The sequence below is a fragment of the Hippoglossus hippoglossus genome, chromosome 11, assembly GCF_009819705.1.
Source record: "Hippoglossus hippoglossus isolate fHipHip1 chromosome 11, fHipHip1.pri, whole genome shotgun sequence".
Classification (NCBI taxonomy): domain Eukaryota; kingdom Metazoa; phylum Chordata; class Actinopteri; order Pleuronectiformes; family Pleuronectidae; genus Hippoglossus; species Hippoglossus hippoglossus.
Window position 1 is genome coordinate 4,671,690 of NC_047161.1, and position 22,383 is coordinate 4,694,072.

Here is a 22,383-nt window from a genome sequence, read left to right on the forward strand (position 1 = left end):
AGGGATGTATCATAAAGAAAGTGCTGCTCATAGATGCATTGTTTGAATGTGTGTTTGAATGTGTGTGTGAATGGTAAATATAAACATAGACCATCTTCCATTTATTCTGGTGGAGAAAAAACTTTCAACCGTCAAAGTTCCAAAAAGCAGTAAAACCATAACAAACGTCTGGTTTGCTCAATATTACTTCTAATTATTTTTCCATAAAAAATTTCTAATGTACGATATTTGCAAGCTCACTTTCCAAAGGATAATTATCTGAGTCGCAGCATGTCCACCTTTTGCAAATCGCTCCCATCCGATAAATGTGGTGAACACTTTGGGGCCACTTGATTCAAAGCCAATCAACATCTCATTGCTCTGTTGTCTCATTTTGTTCTCTTACAACCAAAGATCTCTCTGAACAGTTGTGTGGACTCAGACAATACATTCGTCTAATCGTCCAAAACCTTGTAGCCATGCCAACCACGGCTTCAACAACACTAAGTGTGAAAAGACCAAACAAACCCCCACACACAGAAAAACAAATGTACTTTACATTACATAGATTAACAGCTTTAACACTGACAAACACGCTCTTATATGGAAATGCACACATACATTTTCCCGTCGTGCCCACTGTGCAAATTGTTGTTAATTTGTTTGCAAATCTTTCATTTGGAAGTGATGAGAGAAATATGAGTCTGAAGAGCATAATGAGTGAAATGAAGTATGAGGAGAGAGAATCGGCACAAAGCTGTGAGAAACAGAGAATGGCAGAGTGCGTTGTTGCCATTAACTGGAAATTAGTTCAGATTGATGTGTTGCATAATAAATGGAGAAGTGTGAATACAAAATAAACCCCCCCCATGCTTTAAATTTTTTAATTGGTATATTGGAGATGGGCTTTGTGACTGGAATGTGCATCTGTTTGTACACAGAGCGGATTTAAGTGCCTTGTTGACCTAGATCCTACTGTAAATGTTATGTAAGTGTAATGTCTCAACATCTGGACTACAGAGGTTCTTTATCCTTTTTCATAACCCTGCTCAGGGATCTTGAATTCCTCAAAAGGCATATTTTCAACTTGAAGATGCATTATGCGATATTTGAAAAGCCACAAAATCGATGCTTAGAAGTAGAGACAAACCATAAGTGGAAAAAGTGGTTACGGCTCGCTCGCTATACTCTTACCTCATTTCATTAGTAACAGAGTTTGTCTGAGTTTGTTTACTTGAACCATATTTTTACAGGAGGTTTGGAACCAAGAGACTGAGTCGTACATTCCAGGGATTGGTTACAAGACCAAAACAATAGGCTTAGCAAGGTAATTGTTACGTGAAGATACACATGAAGTTACTGCTAATACAATACAATACGATTCACCCGTGTTGCGATACAGGGGGATTCAACATAATTTGATTCAGCACGATGCTATGCCCTTCAAAATAATGATCATTCTTTGCAATTCAATGCAAACACTTGATTTATTTGATTCCTCTGAAGAAGACCGCAAATCCTAAATCAACCAAAAAAACTGGCGTGGCTATATTTTGCAAATGGAATGAGATTATTAACAGTTGATTTGTAACAATTTACTGGAACATGTTGCTCCTCCTCCTCCTCCTCCTCCTCCATGATAACCACCTGGACACAGGTCCCACTTGTGCAACACGAGGCCAAAAGACCAAATATTTCAAAAATATTTATTATATTTCTGAGTTCATCCCAAATAGCATCCGTGCACCATCAGTGAACAGGCATCTATTCAATATGTTTCCTTGTTGAATCTTAAGTCATCGCTGCTGCTTCTCAAACCAAACTCCTTTACCTGCCATCGTTTGAAACCTACGATAAAAACAGCTGACGCTAACGTGGCTAACAAGCCGCAGCTCAGCCGGCTCCACCTGTCCGAAGGGATTTAGCTCAACCCAAGGTGAGGGACACTTTATCAGGAGAAAGAAGGACAAACCTGCGGTGATTATTTCTCCTGTCCCCGTGGTTCTCTCAACCTTTCTCCCTGTTATCTCCCCGGCCCTGTCTGTCTGTCATGTCAGCAGTTGCCATGGCGTTGATTCGTGGTTATTATGGGGTATTAGAGTGTGAGCTGTCCCTCTAACCATGTCATCCAGAGGGATTGGACAAGGGGTTAGGAGAGTGTGTTTGCAGGGGTTTCAGAAGACTTTAAGACTTTCTGTGTCAGGGAGGATTTAGACTGACATTTTGTGTGTGTGTGTGTGTGTGTGTGTGTGTGTGTGTGCGTGTGTGTGACATAAAAAACGGTATTTGATGTTGAAATGTGTAGACTTACTTTCAGTGTAATGTCACATGTCTGCTTTTGTTGAAACGACCTTTGGTTCTTTCCGCACTTGACTAACAGAGCACGGTTCAGATCAGCAGTTGCAACTAAACGCCACATGAACCAGCTCAACTCAGTGGACAGCGCCACCTTAGGGTCGTGTGAGTTGGTGCTGCGTGAATGTTCGTCTAAAAAAGTTTTCATTAAACTATAAGAAACAATTCTTATTTTCAGGTCTTACAATTAACTGTGTCCTTAAATATAAGATTCAAATTTTAAATTGAGGCTATGCTTCCTCTCATTCTTGTGCAACCTCTTTAACTCCATGTCTAAATCTCGTTAGCATTTACCCGTCATGTTGTTGTTTAAACATTTGTAATATGCAAATTGTGGCAATGTTCTGATACTAGCATCAGATTTAATAGCTATAATGTCAATATTTCACCTTTTAAAGTCCCAAAAGTAAAATGGCGACATGTACTGAAAAAGTTATATTGTATTCATTCTCTTATTAGTTAAAATATGTATAAGTTATGTTTTTAAATGCACTGGTATCGGCCAATATGCAAAGTCCAGGTATCGAAATTGGGAAGCGAGAGATGGTGTAAAATAAATCAATAATCCAAATCTGATCCATATACATTAACGCTTCTGCGCTGAATTCAGACACTTTTGCATGTATTATCCGTTGCTATGGAAGACGAGTAAAACTTTCAGGGAGACGGAGACGAATCCTCACAAGAACCCTCGCGGCATTTTTCGTGGGTGAGACTGATCCGAGTCTCCGCGACTGTGAAAGTAGACGGCTCATGTAGGAATAATGGCCAGAAATCCTGTTCAACCAGGTCGGGCCGCAGAATTGGAGAAAAAAACGCTCCTGCACAGACCTCAACCTTGTGTCCGTACATGTGTGGGTGCCTCCACACCAAGACTTTACTCCATCAAAACTCACTGACCTTTATAAATACTGCAGCAGGGATTTGGCACAAAGCTAACACACACCAGCACACACACACACACACACACACACACACACACACACACACACATACCAGCACACACACACACACACACGCACACACACCCTCTGTCTCTCTCACCACCTCATCATCACTTTATTACTTTCTGCTTTTTTTAACCTCCTGCCTCCCTCTGTATCCAGATCTCTCTTCTTTTTTTTTTTCTATTTCCTTCCTCATTTCCCACACCATATCCTTTCCTGCTCCCCATATCACCTCACTATTCTTGGATGGTAATTTCTCTCCCTCCTCGTCCTGCCCCTCTCCATCCACGATCTCTGCACCACATGTCATGACATAATCACCGCTGCTGCCCTCCTCCTCCTCTTCCTCACTTCTGTTCGCCCCTCATCCTCTCTTACTGTACTGTATCGTATTTGTTTTTCTGAGCACGGTAAGCTTGTTAGCAGCGGGTGGCATGGTTTCGCCAGCCTCAGGATTTAAGGACACACTCGGAGAGAAGGAGCTTGGTGCTATTTTATGGCCAAAAATCCCAACCACACACACACAGACTCACACAGACTCACAGGGAGTAAATCAACATCACTATATACTAAGACTCTATTTCTTATTAGAAAGCAGCGGAAATAGCATTTGAAATCCAGCAGTACCTTCCATTAGAACCCAAATACAAATTGAATTCTTCACAAGTATCTCCTCGTACTGGATGCTCGCACCATGCACAGTGGACGGCTGGATTTCTTCCCAGACGGATGGGGCTTTATCAGGACTCGCCAGGCCACCCAGAGGAAGGAGGGAGGTTTGCATGGTGTGTCAAGGATGGATGGATGGATAAAAGGGAAGAGGGAGTGGGGGATAGAAGCATGGCTGGGATTGCGTGAGGAGATGGGGCGTGGGGCGGGTAAATGGGGGATCAATTTTGCCCAGGGCTCATGGGGCCCCTTATCCAGCTGTGGATTAGGAATGCATACATAGATGAGTGTGTGTGTGTGTGCTCTGAGTGCGGCACGCCATGCGTGTGTGACAGCACTTTGACTTATGCTTGCATGCAATACGATGTGTGCATTGCTTCACGCTTGATTTGTGTATATGTGCAAGAAAGGCTGCAATAAGGACATGTTGCCTTGACATTGTTCCATTTTCTTTACGTTTTCCTGTGTGTGTTTTAGTGTGTTTGTGCGTGTGTGTGTGGACACACTTGGGTTGAATGTCTTTGCCCCCAGTGGTCGATCCAAAGCCCTTTAGCGGAGGCAGGGGAGAAGAGGGGGATGCAGGAAGGCTGTGCAGCGGAGGTGCAGGTCAGGGAGGAGGAGGGATTGGCATTTCAATATCCTGAGAGGATTACTGGCCAGGCTTTAGATGGCTGGTCCCTGTAGAGTTACATGGGCCTGAGAGATGGGAGAATAAAGGGAGGAGAGGAGAGAGGGATGAATATAGAAGTGGAGGGATGGTGGAGAGGTTAGAGATGCAGCATTTTGAGCAAAGTGCCTCGTGGGTGCATGAGGAGTGAAGAAGCCCAAATTTACATGGGTTTCCTCGAGAATGATGGAGCATGGAGGAGACACTTTTTGTGTGCGAAGTATCTGGAGTTACCTGGTGCTTTAAACAAATCCAGTACGGGAGAGAAGTGAATATGAACTGTACCGTACACGTTCCTGGAGATGAGAGGAGGACATAAAGGTGTAGAGATTAAAGAGGCAGAACTGGAGAGGGAGCTGCAAAGAGTAGAGAGAGTAAAGGGAAAGGTGAGACTCACCACAGGATGTAGACGGTGTAAGAACACAGGAGAATGAAGCTGTTGCAGGAGTCAGAGATTTGAGGGAATGTGTGAAGTAAGGTCAAAAGGAAAGAGAACAAATGGTAGTCAGTAGAGCGCGTTCCTCCGCCAAGGCCCAGCAGTTCCCTGAAATTCAATCAAGCTGTAGAAAATCTCACACACTCTCAGAATACGTTCCCTAAATTTAAGAGCTATGAACTATTCCTTGGGAAAAATGTGAAAATCTTGAAAAATGCCCTAACCTCACAATATTAAAGAAACTATAATACATTTAAATAATAAACTTCTATAATAAATAACTATAAACAAAAGAAAACACAAAAACGACTAAACTTATAGAACTTGAATTATTAAAATATATATAAAATATGTTTTTACTTTTGTATGTTTTACTTTTGTGTATAAACGTTTGTATATTGGCACATATCAGCAAACAAACACTCCATATCAATGTCAACTTTATTTATAAAAATCTAACAGCAATACGCAAGGTGACATCATCATTCTACATCTCAACTTCAGAGTCACAGAAGAACATTTTCATTCAGCCGCTCTCAGCAGGTTAAGTAGTTACTCTGGACCGGCAGTTTAATGTAGTGTAAATGTGAAAAGTGCTCGTTTGAATGATGAAGGGAGATGAGAGCGAACACAAATCTGGAGGTGGAGTTGTCTCTGACTCATCCTCCAGAACCTTGTAATTCTCTAAGAACTCGGGAGTTCACATTTCAGCTTCACTCTTTGAATATTTATAGGTTTGACTCTGAATTAATTTGGGAACTCAACTTCCCCGGCAATGTGACAGAAAAAAAAAAAAAACTGTCAGGTGATGTTTATTCTTCCCTCCACCGAATGAATGCTTCTCATCTGTCTAAGTACAAAACTGCCACTTTGTCGTCTTGTTCCCATTTGCCCTCTCTTCATCTTCTTCACCTTCTCATCCCCCCACCTCCACTCCTCCACTCCTCCACTCCTCTGCATGGAGGCGTCTGGATCCTCTCTTTTCTTTTTTTTGCCTCCTTAATTAGAAGTGATGGGAAGGTGCAGGCTTCAGCAGGCACCAAATGAATAGAGTCATCAAGCTACTTTTCGGGACTATAGCCCAGCCACTTAAGACGCTTTGTCACCCTGTGATGGAAATTTTAATTGCGTACCTCTTGGCTTATAATTGGAGTCTATGAAGAGGTTTCTTCGGGCCTTGGGTGTCTGTGCTCTGGGTTTACAGGCGGTTTCTCGTTGTTGGGGGAATTCTGGTGTTGACTTATGAACAAAAACAAAGCTCGGAGGTGGCGGATGGCACACGGCAATGTCATCCTCATAATCTGAGTATTATACAGGGCTCCAGGGCCGTTCGCACATCTTTAGCCAGATCTCCCCTCAGGAGGGGAGATAAACAGGTGAAAACACAAACTCTTATTGCCGCTACGAGACCACAAAGAGAAGTTCAGACTTCAAAATGTCTCATTTACTCCGTCTGATACTCGGTGAGGTCTGTGTCTCGCCGCGCTGGAGAGAGCTTTGCCGTGTTTGGATGTGGATGACATCTTTGTTTTTGTGTTTTTGTGGGATGAAGTGAGTTGTGTGCAGATGCAGCTGTCTCTCTGAATGACAGTGTGCTGCTCTGATGTAACAGTGGGTGGGTGACAGACAGTTCAACTCATCAGACCAATGTTGCACAAGCACACACACACACACACACAACTTTGTTTCTTTCTCTGCACCATGTTTACTTTTCATACCAGCATCTTAAAAAACAACATATACAGTGTATTTTTACCTTATACTTTTCTCAACAGCCTGATCATAGTGTGTCTTATCTATTCTTTACTTTATCCCTGTTCCAGGTCTGAACGTCCTCAATGTGGCGACGTTCTCTTTGCTGCGTGAACACAAATCCATTCTGAGCCTCTGGGCTGAAAGATGAATCAAACGTGTTTTTGACGCTTCTCAGTGCCCAGACGTTGTTTTGTTTTCACTGAGCACCACATTGTGACTGATATTTTCCTAAATTTGCTAAAAACCTTAATTCAAAGCACAAGCTGCATGAGATTCATTGTGTGGATCTTGTCCACGTGAGACTGAACTCTCAACATCTTCAACTGCACTTGAACTGTGTCACTCGTAAAGGAAAGTGGATATTTAGGTGTGTGTGTGTGAGGCTGCATTGCCTTTTCTCTTCAGCTCCACCAGGGCCGACAGAGCTTTCTTCACCTTCTCAGCCAAACTCCTGCAGCAGGCTTGGGTCAGCCACTCTGTGTGTGTGTGTGTGTGTGTGTGTGTGTGTGTGTGTGTGTGTGTGTGTGTGTGTGTGTGTGTGTGTGTGTGTGTGTGTGTGTGTGTGTGTGTGTGTGTGTGTGTGTGTGTGTGTGTGTGTGTGTGTGTGTTCATTTGTTAGCGGCTCCAGACGGAGGCTGTCTGGCTTAGTGGACGTGTCCTGATCAGACCATGTCTTTGCCTTTAGGCTGAAGCACACTGGGCCAGGAGAGAACTCCGAATCAGTCGGGGTGCAGCTGTCAAGAGCAGTTTAAGCAAGTCAGCCCAGAAATCACCTCTTCCCCTGGAAGGAGCATGAGATCCTAGTTTTTAGCAGATTTGTAAGCTCATTGAAGGCTGAGCCAAGATGTTATAGTGGGTTTATGACTTATAGCAGAAATACAACAGCTTTTCTTTTTCTGGATCGGAAAAACCTGAATAACGTCAATTTATTATCACTCTTAAATTGTATTTCTACATTGTTAAGGTGCAAGATTGCTTCACCGAGTCATTGCATGCTTTTAACCGGGGTTCGGTAACAGTTGTATGATTTTGATCAGGCACTTTATTTTGAATAAAATCCGACAGCGAGATTCTCTTTTTCCCACTTGCATGTTCACTGGCTGTTCTGGGTCTTTTTCTCTCGCCCTCCCACATGCATGCACACGCTCAGACACAAAGCAAGCATGCAGAGTTTAGATGGAAATGTGCCTCACTCAGGTGTCTCTCCCTGACTATTCCTTCGCCTCGCAGATAAAAATATCCGTGTGTGTGTGTATATCATTCCCTCTAAACACCCCCCCCTCCCCTTTTCTTCCCATACCAATCTGAATGATAATAACCACAGATAATACCTGTCTCTGACTCCATCTGCTCACCTCACCTCTGAAGCTGGATCCTGGATCATATCAGCTTTTCCTTTTCCTTCACTCCTACTGTTGCACTTCCATTTTCTCCTGCTAATTGTGTGTGTGTGTGTCTGTGTATGTCTGTGTATATTCAGGATGAGGCGTGCAGGTGGTTGCACGCTGACACTTTGCCAGATAGCGCTCCACTGCTGGGGCAGGCTGATGGCCACCGATTAAAACAGCAAGAACCTCAGCAAGATAATGAGGGAAGAGCTGCTCGTATATACAACATCATTAGATTAGGATGCAGCAGAGGGGTGTGCAGACATATTTCAAGATGCTCACACGTGCCAGCTCGCTTTGGACGGCCACCGTAGAATTTTTCAGATCTTGCAGGGATTCGTTACCTCAAGTAAATTATACAAAATCAAACTTGAATACTTCAGTAGGATGGTTTAAAGCAAATAATAGTGCATCTTAGTTTCATTGTCCACACAATTTCACTGTGCTTCTTTGCTATTAAATGTGTTTTTCTTTGCTTGGAAAAAGGTTGAACTGTGAACTGACGGCTGGATGTAGTTGTGTAATTCTTACATCAGACAGCTGCTGAACCTGTGCTCGGTGCTTTCTAATCGAGTCGGTACAAGGAATGCATTTGTTTAAGGTTAGAGTCTGATGCTGTCTGATGATTCTCCACACAAATGATTCTCAAGAGTGCAGCAGTGGGTTCTGGGTCTCTGCAGTAGAAGCATTGGTCTGGTGCTCAGTTTTCTGATGAGCTTTTTGTATTAGGGTTAGTGAAAGAAGGAGAGAAAACTTTCCCAACTACTTGCTCATTGGAAACTTTGATGACTTTATTGAAGACGTGCACCCTCCACTGGGAGTTTGGAAACCACTGACATGAAAGCTTGTGGCAGTAGGTGCATGAAAACCCCCGGGGACGGTCCAACCAGAAGAAACTAAATGTTCCCCCTCCTCTGCCGTCAGTCACATAAATCGCTCCACCATCCGTTTAACCCCAGGTAGACGCCAGGGGTGTTGCACCCGGAGGGAACAGCACGCTGGCTTCCTATTAACCCTTCCAAGATGAGCAGGCCTGATAGATGCATCTCTCTCAATCATCCCTTTCTCATCCACACACGCTCGTCTTTCCATTCTGCGTGCACTCACTCCCTCTTTTTAATATGCATAGGCACACAGGAGCGTGTGAAGTTGCACACGCGCCAGAGATGGTAAGAAGTAGAACAAGAGAGCCCCCCCCCCCCCCCCCCCCCCCCTCCTGACAAGATGGATGTCATCTCAGCAGAAGCACAAACAGGCCTGTGGGGAACAGCCGATTCCCCCGAGGAGACGGAGCCGACTCGGGTAAAGGGAGAGATGAGGAGATTGAGACAGGGTTAGAGAGTTTCCAGAGCGAGGGACGCGTGGAAGTGAGGAAGAGGAGGACTGACTGTGGGACGTTCAGCCAGGCTTGTGGTGTCGCCCCCTGGGGAGAGCAACTCCTCTGCCTGCCTCCTTTGATAACAAAACTGAGATGCCGGTTGCACCTCCTCTGCCTCTGTACACAAGTGCCCACAAGAGCAGCTGCCATTTTGGGCCAAAATCTTCACATAGATGAAGATCGGAGCAGGAGATCTTTTCTTTTTTCATCCTGCAATATTTGTTTTCATCCGGTTTCACATCCGTCACTTGTTAGAAATGTCATCCACACACACCCTCTCGCTCGCTGTGAGTTTTCTGGCCGTTTTACTGCCTAATTCTCACGTGGGCTCACGGAGATATCAGCAGGGGACCGGCAGGAAGAGTTCTGGAAACTGTGCAGACGTTGGTGCTTGTCTGAAAGTAGTTTTGTACACAAGGGAAGAAGCCTGTCCTTGTACTTGCCAGTGTTGTGTAAGTCTTTTTTGACGTCCTCTGTCCTGGTCATGATTTCAAAGAATCCGGTAACTGTTCCTCCAAAGTAAAGGACGGCAAAATACTCAATTAGTGCACCACAAGATAGATAATATTCATGTTTTTCTTTATATATTAACAAAAAAGGAACCTTCTGACGAGTTACGGTATCTTGAATATACTTAAAATAGATTTTATATTAGTCAAATGTCCCAGGAGTGTAGAAATGTACCAACATTGCACAAAAATTGGGTCTCAGCCTGAGCTCGTACTCGTGTGCTGCCTCTTTGCCATTTCGTGCCAACTTCCATCCATCCCACTTCCTGATGCTTCACATTCCGCTCTCATCACACTGTCCCTTTGAAGTTTATTGACCATTATCTGTATCAGTGGCTGGAATGTGGTGCCGCGGCGCTTCCATACAGGATCTTATCAGCAGATGTATGTCTGTGTGATGAGAGCCTATCAGCGTGTCTGCCGTGTGATGAGGCTTTGAAAACATCTGCCGTGCACTTCCCCTGCAGGATTGGAGAGGCTTCCGTCACCTCTTCTCCACGACTTGAAGAAAATCATTGTGCGATTGTGTGTGTGTGTGTGTGTGTGCGCGCTTTTGTGTGTTTGCTGCAGATGAATGTAAGAGGGCAAAAGCCATTTCAGTCTGCTGTCAACATTCATCATTGATTTCGTCCTCTCGAACACAGAGCCAGACCCAACACTACCCTCCAATTGCTGCCCTACACTCCTGTGTGTGCAGAGTGTGTGTTGAAGTATCTGCACATGTGCCTGCTTGTGCAATGGAACATGTGTGAGTCTTGGAAACAATTAAATCCACTTAGCAATCATTGCTCAGTAGCTGTGTCCAAGCTATTCATTGACATACAGATGGGTTTTGAATTGGCCAATTCTGTGACGCTGTTTTCAGACATGAACTCAGGAAAATGGAACTCCAGTTTCTCTTTCACATGAACGCAGCAGGAGATTGTGTGGGTCAGCTGCGTTACGGCACCGGCCTCGGCTTCTATAACCAAAAGCTCTCGAGTCTCGTTATCTTTCCAAGTTGAAATCTTTATTGGTGTCTTCTACGTGAATGTCTCCTCTTTTATCAATCCTGAGATATTTGTGTGCTTTTTAGTTTTTTTCTGCTTCAACGCACCCACTCGTTCGCGGTGAATCCTCCGGACATTATTCCACTGTATTCAGTTTTTCCTTCGGGTAACTCTTGATATTGTCCAGAGCCTCTGATTTGGACATTTTGTGTTCTCACTTACAGCCCCTGCGGAAACATTTTCAGGAGATTAACCAGAGTTCAGTGCAGCTTATGTGAACATCTAAGACTATTAAAATCTCTACACAACAAAAGGTCCCTGAAAGATCCCATCTTCCTTGTGGCTTCTTGTTCCTAGAAGACATTTTATTGAAAGATAACAAAACACAAGCAGCAGCACACATCCGCCAGCAAATTCAAGTTCTGGGTCATGTTTCCTTTTATTTTTTTTATAATGTGCCAATTATTTAAAAGTTCCCTACAAAGGAAAGCAGCTGAGTGCTAAAGTGTCAGATAAGTTCACTTCCATTCGAATGTAAAAGTTTGATATTGAACTCTAAACCTGTATCATCAGCTCAGACGCTTCCTGTTTCTCCGTCGCAGGAGTTCGAGCCCACGTTTGTTATTTGTTGCCGAGGTGGATGCACCACGTCTGCACCGGAGCCTCGAGGTGATTATATGTGTGCACACCTGTTTCTGATGTGTCAGCCTGAGCCGTGATGCGATCTGGAGTTTTATGCATAATTCAGCACGCAAGGAAGGAAAGAATAGCAAACAATAGCCTGCAGTTGTGTGTGTGTGTGTGCAGAGCAGATTGACACTGTGTTCTTGGTTTAGTGCGTGCGACTGAACTTCTCTTTGTGTTGCGGCTGACGGAGGCTTTGACTGAGAAGAGTGCGTCCGTTCTTTCAATCTTAACGGTGACCTCACTCCCTGCCTCCGTTCTCTTTCCTCCGTTTCTTTTATCCTTAACAACCTTCCTGTCTAACTCGTGCAATTCATACTCTTGCTTTTTTCTCCTTTATGATCCGTGAAGGTAATTCTTTGACTTTCCAGAATGCTTGACTGCAACATTACCTCCATTGTTGTATAATAATTAATAACTGTACAGATTCATTGATAAGAATTTTATCTTCTCTTTATACTGTTAAAATATTTCCGCCTTTCTTTTTTACTGCTTCTCTCATTACAATGACTCGATGCCTCAAAGCAAAGTGTTCGAACTTAAAAAATACCGCTACATACTTTGAATATCCATGATTTGATTTTAAAGTCTTTCATATTAAATAGACATAAAATAAGTATCTTTTTATTAAATGAAATTTTAAAGGATTTTTTTAAAGGAAAAAAAGAAATCTAATTTTAATATATATATTTATTTATTTAATTTCTTTTCCATGGGAAGTAATGTAAAATATTAATTAAAACACGCACCAAAACATAATTAATGTATCCTTTGAAAGTCCATCATGCTGGATTTAATTAATTTAGACCATAGATAACACTAACCCCTGCATTTTCTTAATTTACTGTCATAATTACTATATAAGTTATTGCTTATTGAATCATTTAAATGCATAATTTGATACAAATTTAATGTTAGATTTTATGTTGGTATTTTTCCACATTCGTTGTGTGCAGAAATAAGTCATGACAGACGAATCTCAATGACCTCAGACAATAATACATTGACTCACATTCATTTCTTCGAGTCTTACTCTAACCTTAACTGGAACGTGACCAACCCCTTATTCTAAATTCAAACTATATCCTTCTGATCTTTTTAGGTTATGTGGACTCATAAGTCCCCAAAACACGACTGCAGAGACAGGCGTAGGTCCCCACAACATGAGGAACACCCGGACAGCACACACACTCTGTTACCTAGCCATCTCTCCTCTCTAATACAAAAAGTCACAGAAGTCTTCATGAATAATGTATAATACCTGTGTTTTCATAGACATCAAAAAACCGTCAGATGAAGATGGACACTGAGAAAGAGAAACAGTCTGTGTGTGTGTGTGTGGAGTGTGGAGTGTGTCTTTGATCGCTTGCCCAAAATGACTGTATTATCCTGCTGTTTGAGAGGAGGACTGAAGGAGCCACACAGATGATGTGCACGTGCGTGTGTGTGCACGTGAGAAACATTATTTTGGTTATTTGTGAGTGACAGGCGGAAGATATTCATCAGTGTCACTGTTTTCATCGAGGAACCAGATGAATTGATGCTAAAAGGTCAGAGAGGAGATGAGCAGGAAGTGCAGGGAGAGAGCAAGAAAGAGGAGGCGTCACATGACCTGGGGACAGACGGGAGAAAGAGGATGTGCACATAAAGACACAGGAAATCTCTTTTAAATGAGGGACTTGAAGTAATGACAATAATAATTAAAGTACATAAAAAGTGGCAGAGACCAGCCCTCACACCCACGTGCCGCTAACCTTAATGGCCTCAGTGGCACCGCTCCTCACAAACGTAAAAGCCTTTTGACTAACCCCTTAATTTCTCAGTGTTTTTGAGTGACAATCCATTTTGCTACTTCGTTAAACGTGGAATAATTAGCACTCAAGCAGGAGTGGGTGGCACTCGCTGATTATCATATGTGCTGCCTGTCGTTTGTTGACAGACGAACAAAGAAGCGGTCGTCCACCAGTAATGAAATTGTTTGCGGCGAGCGAGCGCCATTACGCTGAATCTAATTTGGAAAAAAGCTTCGCGCGTTGATAATTCGTCTTCTGTTTTCTTTCCCGTCGTGATCGATACGAGGTGGACGATCTGTCAGGATAAGTTTCACCGCCGCTCCCCGGGACCGAGTCAGAAAACGACTCGGAGAGAGAGAGACACACGGGGAGTTCGGGTGAAGAACATCTCCATCTGTTAGTCTAGTTAGTGTCGATGCGGACCTGTCAGTCAATCCATATCTGTATCGATCCATTTGTCCGCCCCATTGTAACGACCCAGGCTCGGTTCGATGCCGCTCTCAGACAAAGGGACATTCGCAGAGTTTGTCCATCAGTGGGGAATTTAATTAGCAGGTCCTCTGACACATTTCGGTTTCAATTAATCCATTACCTCAGTGTCCCACCTTCTTTTGTCTCCTTCCTGTCTCTCATCTCTGTATATTCGAGTTCCACTTCTCCATCTGTCCGTCTCTGCACTCAATCCAAATTCCTTTTGCTCCCTCACTTCACATCAGAGTCTAAAATATTCTGTATTTATACCATTGCTGCCTGTTCTCTCCCAAAATCCCCCTTTTATATGAAAATTCATCATGTAGGATTCCTGCCTTGACCTTTGCCTGCGCAGTCAAACTCTGTTTAAAGACTGGAAATACCGGAGAGTTGAGATGACTTCTGGTGTCCTTGAGGACAACGCCTGACACTGTAGTATTTGCATCGGATGAGATTGGAATCCCCGAACTCATTTCTCCTCTTCTTCCTCTCCTTCCTCTTCTTCCTCTCTTTCTCTGCAGCGCGGTCTCTGATCAGCGAGCTGCGGGCGGAGAAGATCGAGCAGAAGAGCATAACTTTGGTGTGGAGGGAGCCGATCTACCCGAACAGCAGCCGCACCGAGTACGAGGTCAAGTACTACGAGAAGGTAACTTGCACACACTCAGATCCATTATCTTATGCCGCTGATCCTTTTAACGGTCGCAGGGGGCTTAGCCAATCCCAGGTGACATTGGGCGTGAGGCAGCGTTCACCCTGGAAAGGTTGCCAGCGTATCACAGGCCCAATAGGAGACAAACAACCAATCAATCCTCTAGTTTTCTGTTGATGTCCAGTCTCCATATTACTGCTCCTCTTCTTTTGCTTTTATGGAAAACTGTTCTAGTTCCCATCGGCCTGATTACGATCATTTAACATAGCACTTAGTCAGATTGTGTCAGATCGTGTGTGTGTCGTCGTCCCCCCCCCCCCCCCCCCCCCCCCCGTCAACAGTCCTGGTCTTCACAGTAAATCTGTCATGCACGTAAACCACAGCTGGCACGCTTCTCCATTCACATACGTTGCGTTCTCTGGCAACGCCACCTTTTTGTATTTGGCTGCGACATAGTCTCGCCCAGTTTCACACCTCCCTCTCCTCTCTGCGCTGCACCATATTTAACAAACCCCTGCTCCTTACTGCTTTTAGTAAAAAAGAAATAGGTTTAGAGGGAGGTTACGGCCAAGGGAAAAACTTGAGAAAAGATAACAGGAGGTGAAAGAACGAGATGGCGGCGTGATAACAGAGGGAGATAAAAGGTTGGAGAGGGTATTAGGGACAGCTGTGGGGAAGATGACTCGGTGATAAGACGCTTGTAAGAGCACCATGATGGAAATAAATGAATGAAGTTGCTTTGTGAGACTGGGGGGGGGGGGGGAACAGTGGGAGAGACGGGAGATGAATGGAGAAAGTGTGAGGGACGGATGGAGAATAACTGAGACCGAGATGAGCAAGTTGTAGGAAAGCCATGAAATGAAAAGGCAATATAACGACACTCTCGCAGCCTATTACAGTGTAAAATATGGCTTCGCTTCGTCAGTGCACAGCCTTTGTTTTTTTTTATTCCTTTCTCTTTTTATATAAGCTGCAGCTCCACAAGACGTCTCCACACGTTGAAGTTAATAAAGATCATTTGCTAGTCATCCAATAACACTTCAACATATGAGGCTGTTAATACGTGTTTAATCAGGGTCAACACATTGTTGCTGATGATAATAATGACTAACAATGCTACTGATTAATTCACAGTTTATTCATAGAGTGACATTAGAACATGTCGTCTGTTGTTTTTCTCCCAGTCGTCGTACAGAAGCTTCCGTTCTCTGCCTCAGTCAATCTGCTTTTTCTCAGACTCTCCACCTGCTTTATTCTCATTTGTTTTTTCTCATACATACAAAAAATGGGATTTTAAAAAACAGTTGGCATTGGTTCTTTTAGTTAAATGCTTACACAACTATTCGCTATTCGAACATTTATTCAGACGTCGGGGGAAAGAGTTCATATTTGCTCTATGTGGGATATAGGCACCTTATTCAACTGATTAGACTTTTATTCCTGTCTGGGTTTCTCATTATTTATTCCCTGAGCAGATTGACACAAATGTATTGAAAGCAGGTGAAAGAGGTAAAAACTTTTGTCTGACTCTTTGAAACTTCGTCTGACTCCTTCAAAGTGCGTCAGGCTCCTTGAAACGCTCTCCCCTCTTTCTCGCTCTCTCTCTCTCGATAAATGAAACATTACCAAAGCCCTTGATTTGGTTACAGGATTGTGTCGCACGTCCTCCAGCATAACAAACTGTGCCTTGGGAACGAACGAGGCAGCTCTCACAAATGGATTCCACCTCCTCGTCTCACTTCTGCTTCTCTCTCTGTGTTTCCTCTGTCTCCCGTGTCACTTTCTGTCTGCGCAGGAACAAAAGGATCAGAGTTATTCTACCATGAAGACGGCCGCCACACGGATCAGTGTCAACAACCTCAAACCTGGCACCACATACGTCTTCCTCATCCGCCCTCTGTCCACGCCGGCCTCCTCCTCCCTGTCCTCCTCCCCGCTGTCCTCATCTTCGTCCTCCGCTTCCTCCTCCTCTACTTCCTCCTCTTCTTCATCATCCTCCTCCTCGTCATCCTCCCCGCCACCCATCGACTATGGGGCGTACAGCGCTCCCCTGGAGCTGCAGACACTTGGCGAGTGTAAGTACCCGTTTTACGCCTCCTCCCCCGTTCTCTGCTTTCTCCTCGCTCCCTCCTCTCGCCGCCGCCAAGCCAGATCGGGATGGGGGGTTAGTGTAGGCACCTGGCCAGCCCACACAATGAGGTGTGCTGCGAGTGTGAGCGAGACAGGAGGGGGGGATTTGACTGTGTCTGAGACTATGTGTGAAGATTCAAGATTTTAGCAGTAAGCTGTGAAATGGCTCCTCTTTGTGCGGGTGGATATAGTGTCGCCTGTGCCAGCTCACGTCTCAGTCTGGTTTTGTGTGTCTGTGTGCGTTTGCAAACCTTGTACTTGTCATGAGGTCTTAGTTTTGAACCTTTCATTTACACAAGAGATGAATTAGTTTTACACTGGGCTGCTTCACCATTTGACTCACTATCCTCTGCAGTCGGTCAAAGAGCAGCTCAAAACAAACAGTTGTTTATTATTCAGCAGTCGGGGTTGTGCACTTCTCTTGTGCTGCTTAAAGGTGAAAGGTCACATCTGCACATTTACTTTATTTCGGATGATGCATATTCAGTTTTCTGCTTCTGCCTCAGGGTAGATCAAGTGTCACGTAAACGATGACCTGACACTGACCGTACACAGAGCACATCAAATTGTTTTAAATAATATTAACACGACATTATCACAAACCACAATCACTTGATTATCACATTGAGCTGTTGAGTGAATAATGTATAAGCAAGTATAAGTATGTGTAGGTTGATTATAAACAGACAGTTGAGTTGATTGAACCAAACTTTACAAGCTTGTTCACATTGTGATGGACGTTCTTATTATTATCATATATTATAGGTATATTACATTGTTACATGTATAGTTGTTTATTTGATATAATATTCATTTATTGTTCAAGATTATATATATATAATTAAAGTGATTTTCTCTTTTAATTATATTTTGGGCATTTCCAGATATTCTGTTATTATTCCTTTTTAATTCCTTTTTTCAATTTAGTGAAGCAGGAGGTTTGTAAATATTTCAAACAATCTAATATTTGTGGGTCGAGTGACAATATTAATGATGGGAAGGTTGTGGTTTGCTGAAATAGGAAAATCTCAGTTTACCCTCCACTCTAACCAAACACCCATCAACTGAATCCGGCCTTTAAGGTCATCGCCTTGTTATTTGCTCTCATCTCCGGCTCTTGTTCACACTTGATATGTCCTAATTGGATACACAACATGTGCGCTGCATGCTGGTGTGGTGAAGTTGTGTTGATATGCACAAATAATCCTGTGCAACCAGTTAATTTAATGTAAGATGTGTGTTTTTTTTGTTCATGTGTAATAAGGGTGTTATTTTTATCCGTTACCAGTGGCCCTGGCGTCCAGCGAACAGAACCCAGTGGTGATCATTGTTGTCGTGTCTGTGGCTGCCCTCATCATGCTGCTCTCCATGGGAGTGGGGCTGCTCATCTGGAGGAGGTAGATATGGATACACACATGCATATATACATATATATATAATTCATTCACATCTTCCTGTAGCTCATCCTTTCACTCTCAGATGTTAATTCACAAACACGCACTGACATGTATACGTCTAAATCACATATTCATTCAACTGTGACACGCTGCCCCCGTTATAATTCAGTCTGCTCAGTGACAGAAGGATTTCCTCTCTGAAAGGAACGTGGAGTGACGGCAAGAGAATGGTAGAAATTAGACCATCACCGTTACCTCATCGTGGTTTAATCCGCAACATAAAGAAGTCGGCTTGATAATGGTTTCCGTCTGCGCCGAGGGGGAAATGTTGGCAGGGTCATAACCAGCTTCTGATCATTTTATTTTGGAGGGGAGTTGGTACTTTTTTTCGGCATCTAATTAGTTTTCACACAGAGACGTTGGAATTGTCAAACAGCAACTCGATGAGAGAGAGAGAGAGAGAGAGAGAGAGAGAGGTGAAAGCTGTGTCACATGGTTTATTCATACCCAGAGTTGGCTTCACCACTCGGGCATGTAAAGAGTTCAAAAGTCGTTTATACTTCACTGAACAGTTCAACATCATTATTTGACCAGATCTGAAGATGATTAAAGACGGCTAGTGGCAAACTGAGGTGAGCACAATCACACCCTGCCCTCGTTGTGTGATCTTTTTTACTTTGTGGTGTGCTGCTCAGTCCTAAAAGAAGTCTTTCTTTAAATTGTGTAAAGAGGCTTTATTTCTCCATTTTAAATAAAGCTGAAAGTGTGCGTCTGGTCGAAATACTCGGTCGGTTTGGTTTATTTTAAAACTGAAGTGCTAGATTTGTTCTGTGGCCCTGAATCTTGAAAACAAACAGCCGTAAATCTAACTCATTGAAGTATTTAAAACCAGTTTAAACACACAACCCTGAACATTTAATAGTTTTGCGTGATTGATGGACATTGCTGCACGTAAGCCAGTTGCTGGAGTCGTGGATCACAGTCGTGCGTCAGAAAGGTGCTTTAGCGTGACCAGTCAAACACTTTTCAAAAAGTTATAAAACATATAACTTGTTTTTTTATAACTTGCAGACCAGCATAGAAAATATAGTAAAACAGGACGATCAAGATTCATAATGATAATGAAGATCTATAACTCGCTCTCTCACCACACATGCGTACATGTTCCTTCTGTCGCAGTCAGACCGACCATCAACTCTACAGCGATAAATCCCACCCACGCCAGCAGCCCGTTAAAACATCCAAAATACTTTACCATCCTCAGCAGACAGGCAGAATTTAGCATAAACTCCATAAAAGTTTGATTTCCTATTTGAAGTCTTTCCATTTATCAAACAAGTTTTATTTGGAAATATATAAATATTTCACATCTGCACCGTCCATTCATGATACCTGAAAGCTTTATTTTTACATTTTCAAGTATCTGCAGAAAGGAAAATGAATTTGAATTTGACGATTACGTTTCTAGCAAAGTTATGATACAGCTTCCCTCGTGTGTTTTAATGCATGTTTAACTGTCTTATTTGTTGTAGTGTCTATATGGTGCCACATCAACTGTATATCCTCAATGTTTTATTCAGCTGAGCAGATAAAAGCGGGGGGGGGGGGTAGAGTGCATTTCTGCTTCCCGTTCCAACCACTTTGCTCTTTGACTCCGGTCCAGCTCTATATTCTGCCAGCTCGCCTCACACACGCCCACACACACGCACGCACACACACAGTCACACAATTCATACCATACACTCCATCACACATGCAGGCAAACGAGTAGAGAGCACATATCTACTCCCACACAGTTAACACTCATACACACATTTCCAGAATCACAATTCATCTGGCTGGCATTCAATTGATATCTATCCAGGGAGATTTGCTGCAGCACTGTGGAAACATTTGTTTGCATAGATTGTGTGCATTCTCACGTACTCCCCCCCCCCCCCCCCCCACACACACACACACACACACACACAGATCTACATCGGTGCGTCCTCTCAGCCAGATAAAGTTCTTCAAGTATGACTACCCGTGTAAAGAAGGGACTGTGATAGGGAGACCACCAGACCGATTCCAGATACACACAAAACAGCACAATGACGCAGCCAATCAAGTGTGGAAATGGCTTCTATTCATTCACTGCAGCGCCACACAAGCTGGTGCTATCACTCACGCACCTGTAAAGGTATATGTGGGGATAGATGAACACAACAGCGCTGCAGCAGAAAAACACAATGTGCAAAAAAATGGGATTACTCTCACCAGACACGCACAAGTATTTGAATACATTTTTGCTTTCAGGAAAATCAGCATCCTCCCCTCGTGCGCAGCCTAGTAGGGAATAATAACGCTTATCTTTCCTCTTTTATTTCCATCATCGCATTCATTGCAAGTGGTCTCCATTGTTCATCCCTGCTGGACCATTAACTTGCTCTTTATGTTTTGCATAGAGACAAAAGAGGGAATGGCTTGATGCCTCAATTACTATGCTCTGGTGTTTGCAGAGACAGCCAGCTCCCGGCTACGGCTGCGGGGTCTCGGTGACATCGATCTGCTCGCTCGCACAGGCACATGCAAATGAGTCCCGCGGCACTCAGACATGAAGGCACGGTTACAGGCGGCCGCAGGCACACATTTACATCTATGGATACACACTGGGATGTTTTGCACAATCCACTTGATCAGAAAATCTGGCCTCATTTATCACGTCTAATGTAAAGTGCGTGTCAGCAGTTGGGTGTGCTTTGGTTTTCACTCTTCGCTCTAACGCCCGTAACACACACAGAACTTTCTATGCATGATTGGCAGCACAGCAGCACTTCAGTCCCGTTTTGCCGGATTTTTAGTGGTTGCTCGGTTGCAGGTTTTTAATTTCCTCCCACGGTTGGTGCATCTCATCATTTTTACCTCTTTCTTTTCTTGTATGATGGTTTTTATGTCTTTTTACTGAGAGTTTTAGTCGAATTGATAAAAATGAAAATAATTATTTGAGTTAAAAAGAAAAGTTTCCAAATTTGTAACCATTTTTACCATATTTGGATTGGAAATGACTTAAACGATTGACTTATTTACAGAGTTGTGGCTGCATTCTTTTCTTTGGATCTCCTCAGTGCTCAACTAAGAGTTGTTTTTTAGTCTCAGCATTAGATAAAGTTAATATAACACATTTCCAGAGAACCTGGCTCTAGAAATTGGCTCCTCAGGTTAAAAGTTAGGGTGAATAGCATCTAAAACATCACGTAAGTAATGTCAAATTTTCATTTTCATGTTGTGTTAGACTTTATTCTGCTGTGATGTGGCATAGTTTTGCACGTCTCATGCTCCGGGTGTCTGAAGGCACCATGTTAGACTGCCGCTGCGTTTTCACGGTAAGATTCATATTACACTGACGCACTTGGAAGATGAACCATAACTCTCACTAAGAATAATGTGGGGAAGGAAAAAGAAAGGAGTGCTTTGTATTTTCCTCTCGTTTTAACCTAATCCTGACACATCACGTACAAACACACATGTGCACACACACACTCAGCCCATTGGTGCTTGACAGAGTTTGATTGAGCCAGACTTCCAGGGCATTGGCCGAACACACTCCAGGGAGCCCAGGCTTGACTGGTCAATGCAGTGGGATTGTTTACCCTTGACCGGCCTCACCAGCATGCATGTGTGCGCCTTACAGGATTGAGTGTGTGTGTGTACGTCTGTGTCTGGTAAGTGAGTTACGAGCCATCAGGAGATGGAGAGGGGATCAGGAAGAAGGGAGAAGTGGGTATTAAAGCGCTGCCATTTCATAAGGCTGCTGACTCTCAGGGACAAAAAGTGAGGGTTCCAAGGGGATTAAAGGAGAAACGGGCAAGTGAGAAGGTCTGGAGCACAGTGGTGAAGTTTCCCCGTGCGTCTTGTACAGATCAGTGAGCTCATGTCTCAGAACCCCCCCCCGCCCACGCCCCAGCAAGATCAGACCGAAACTTCTTTCATTTCAAATGTGATTGTTGTCATTCCGAAGGACTCTTGTCAGTTGTTGAACTATTCTAACATCTATTATTTATCAGATACAAATGAATAAATGATTAAATTATTTCTAAGCGTGGACCTGCTATCATCCTCAACCCAAAACTAAAAATAGAACTGTACCAAGAAAGGCCTTAGATTAAAAGAAGGGGGTCAAAATGCTGATGGAATCACTCTGCATGGAA

At 43.4% G+C, this 22,383-nt stretch overlaps 2 protein-coding genes across 5 annotated transcripts in view; both read left to right on the forward strand.

The window, feature by feature from the left end:
- The window catches only part of LOC117770083 (double-strand-break repair protein rad21 homolog A-like), a 951,093-nt gene that overhangs the window by 205,907 nt on the left and 722,803 nt on the right, over positions 1-22,383 (forward strand). The window lies entirely within an intron of this gene.
- LOC117770076 (ephrin type-A receptor 7-like) overlaps positions 1-22,383 on the forward strand; it is a 146,669-nt gene that overhangs the window by 93,191 nt on the left and 31,095 nt on the right. For all 4 annotated transcript variants that reach the window (XM_034599121.1, XM_034599120.1, XM_034599122.1 and 1 more), the window contains exons 6-8: positions 14,542-14,666; positions 16,465-16,744; positions 18,088-18,196. In XM_034599121.1, coding sequence (XP_034455012.1) covers positions 14,542-14,666; positions 16,465-16,744; positions 18,088-18,196 — 514 coding nt within the window. The remainder of the gene's footprint in view (positions 1-14,541; positions 14,667-16,464; positions 16,745-18,087; positions 18,197-22,383) is intronic.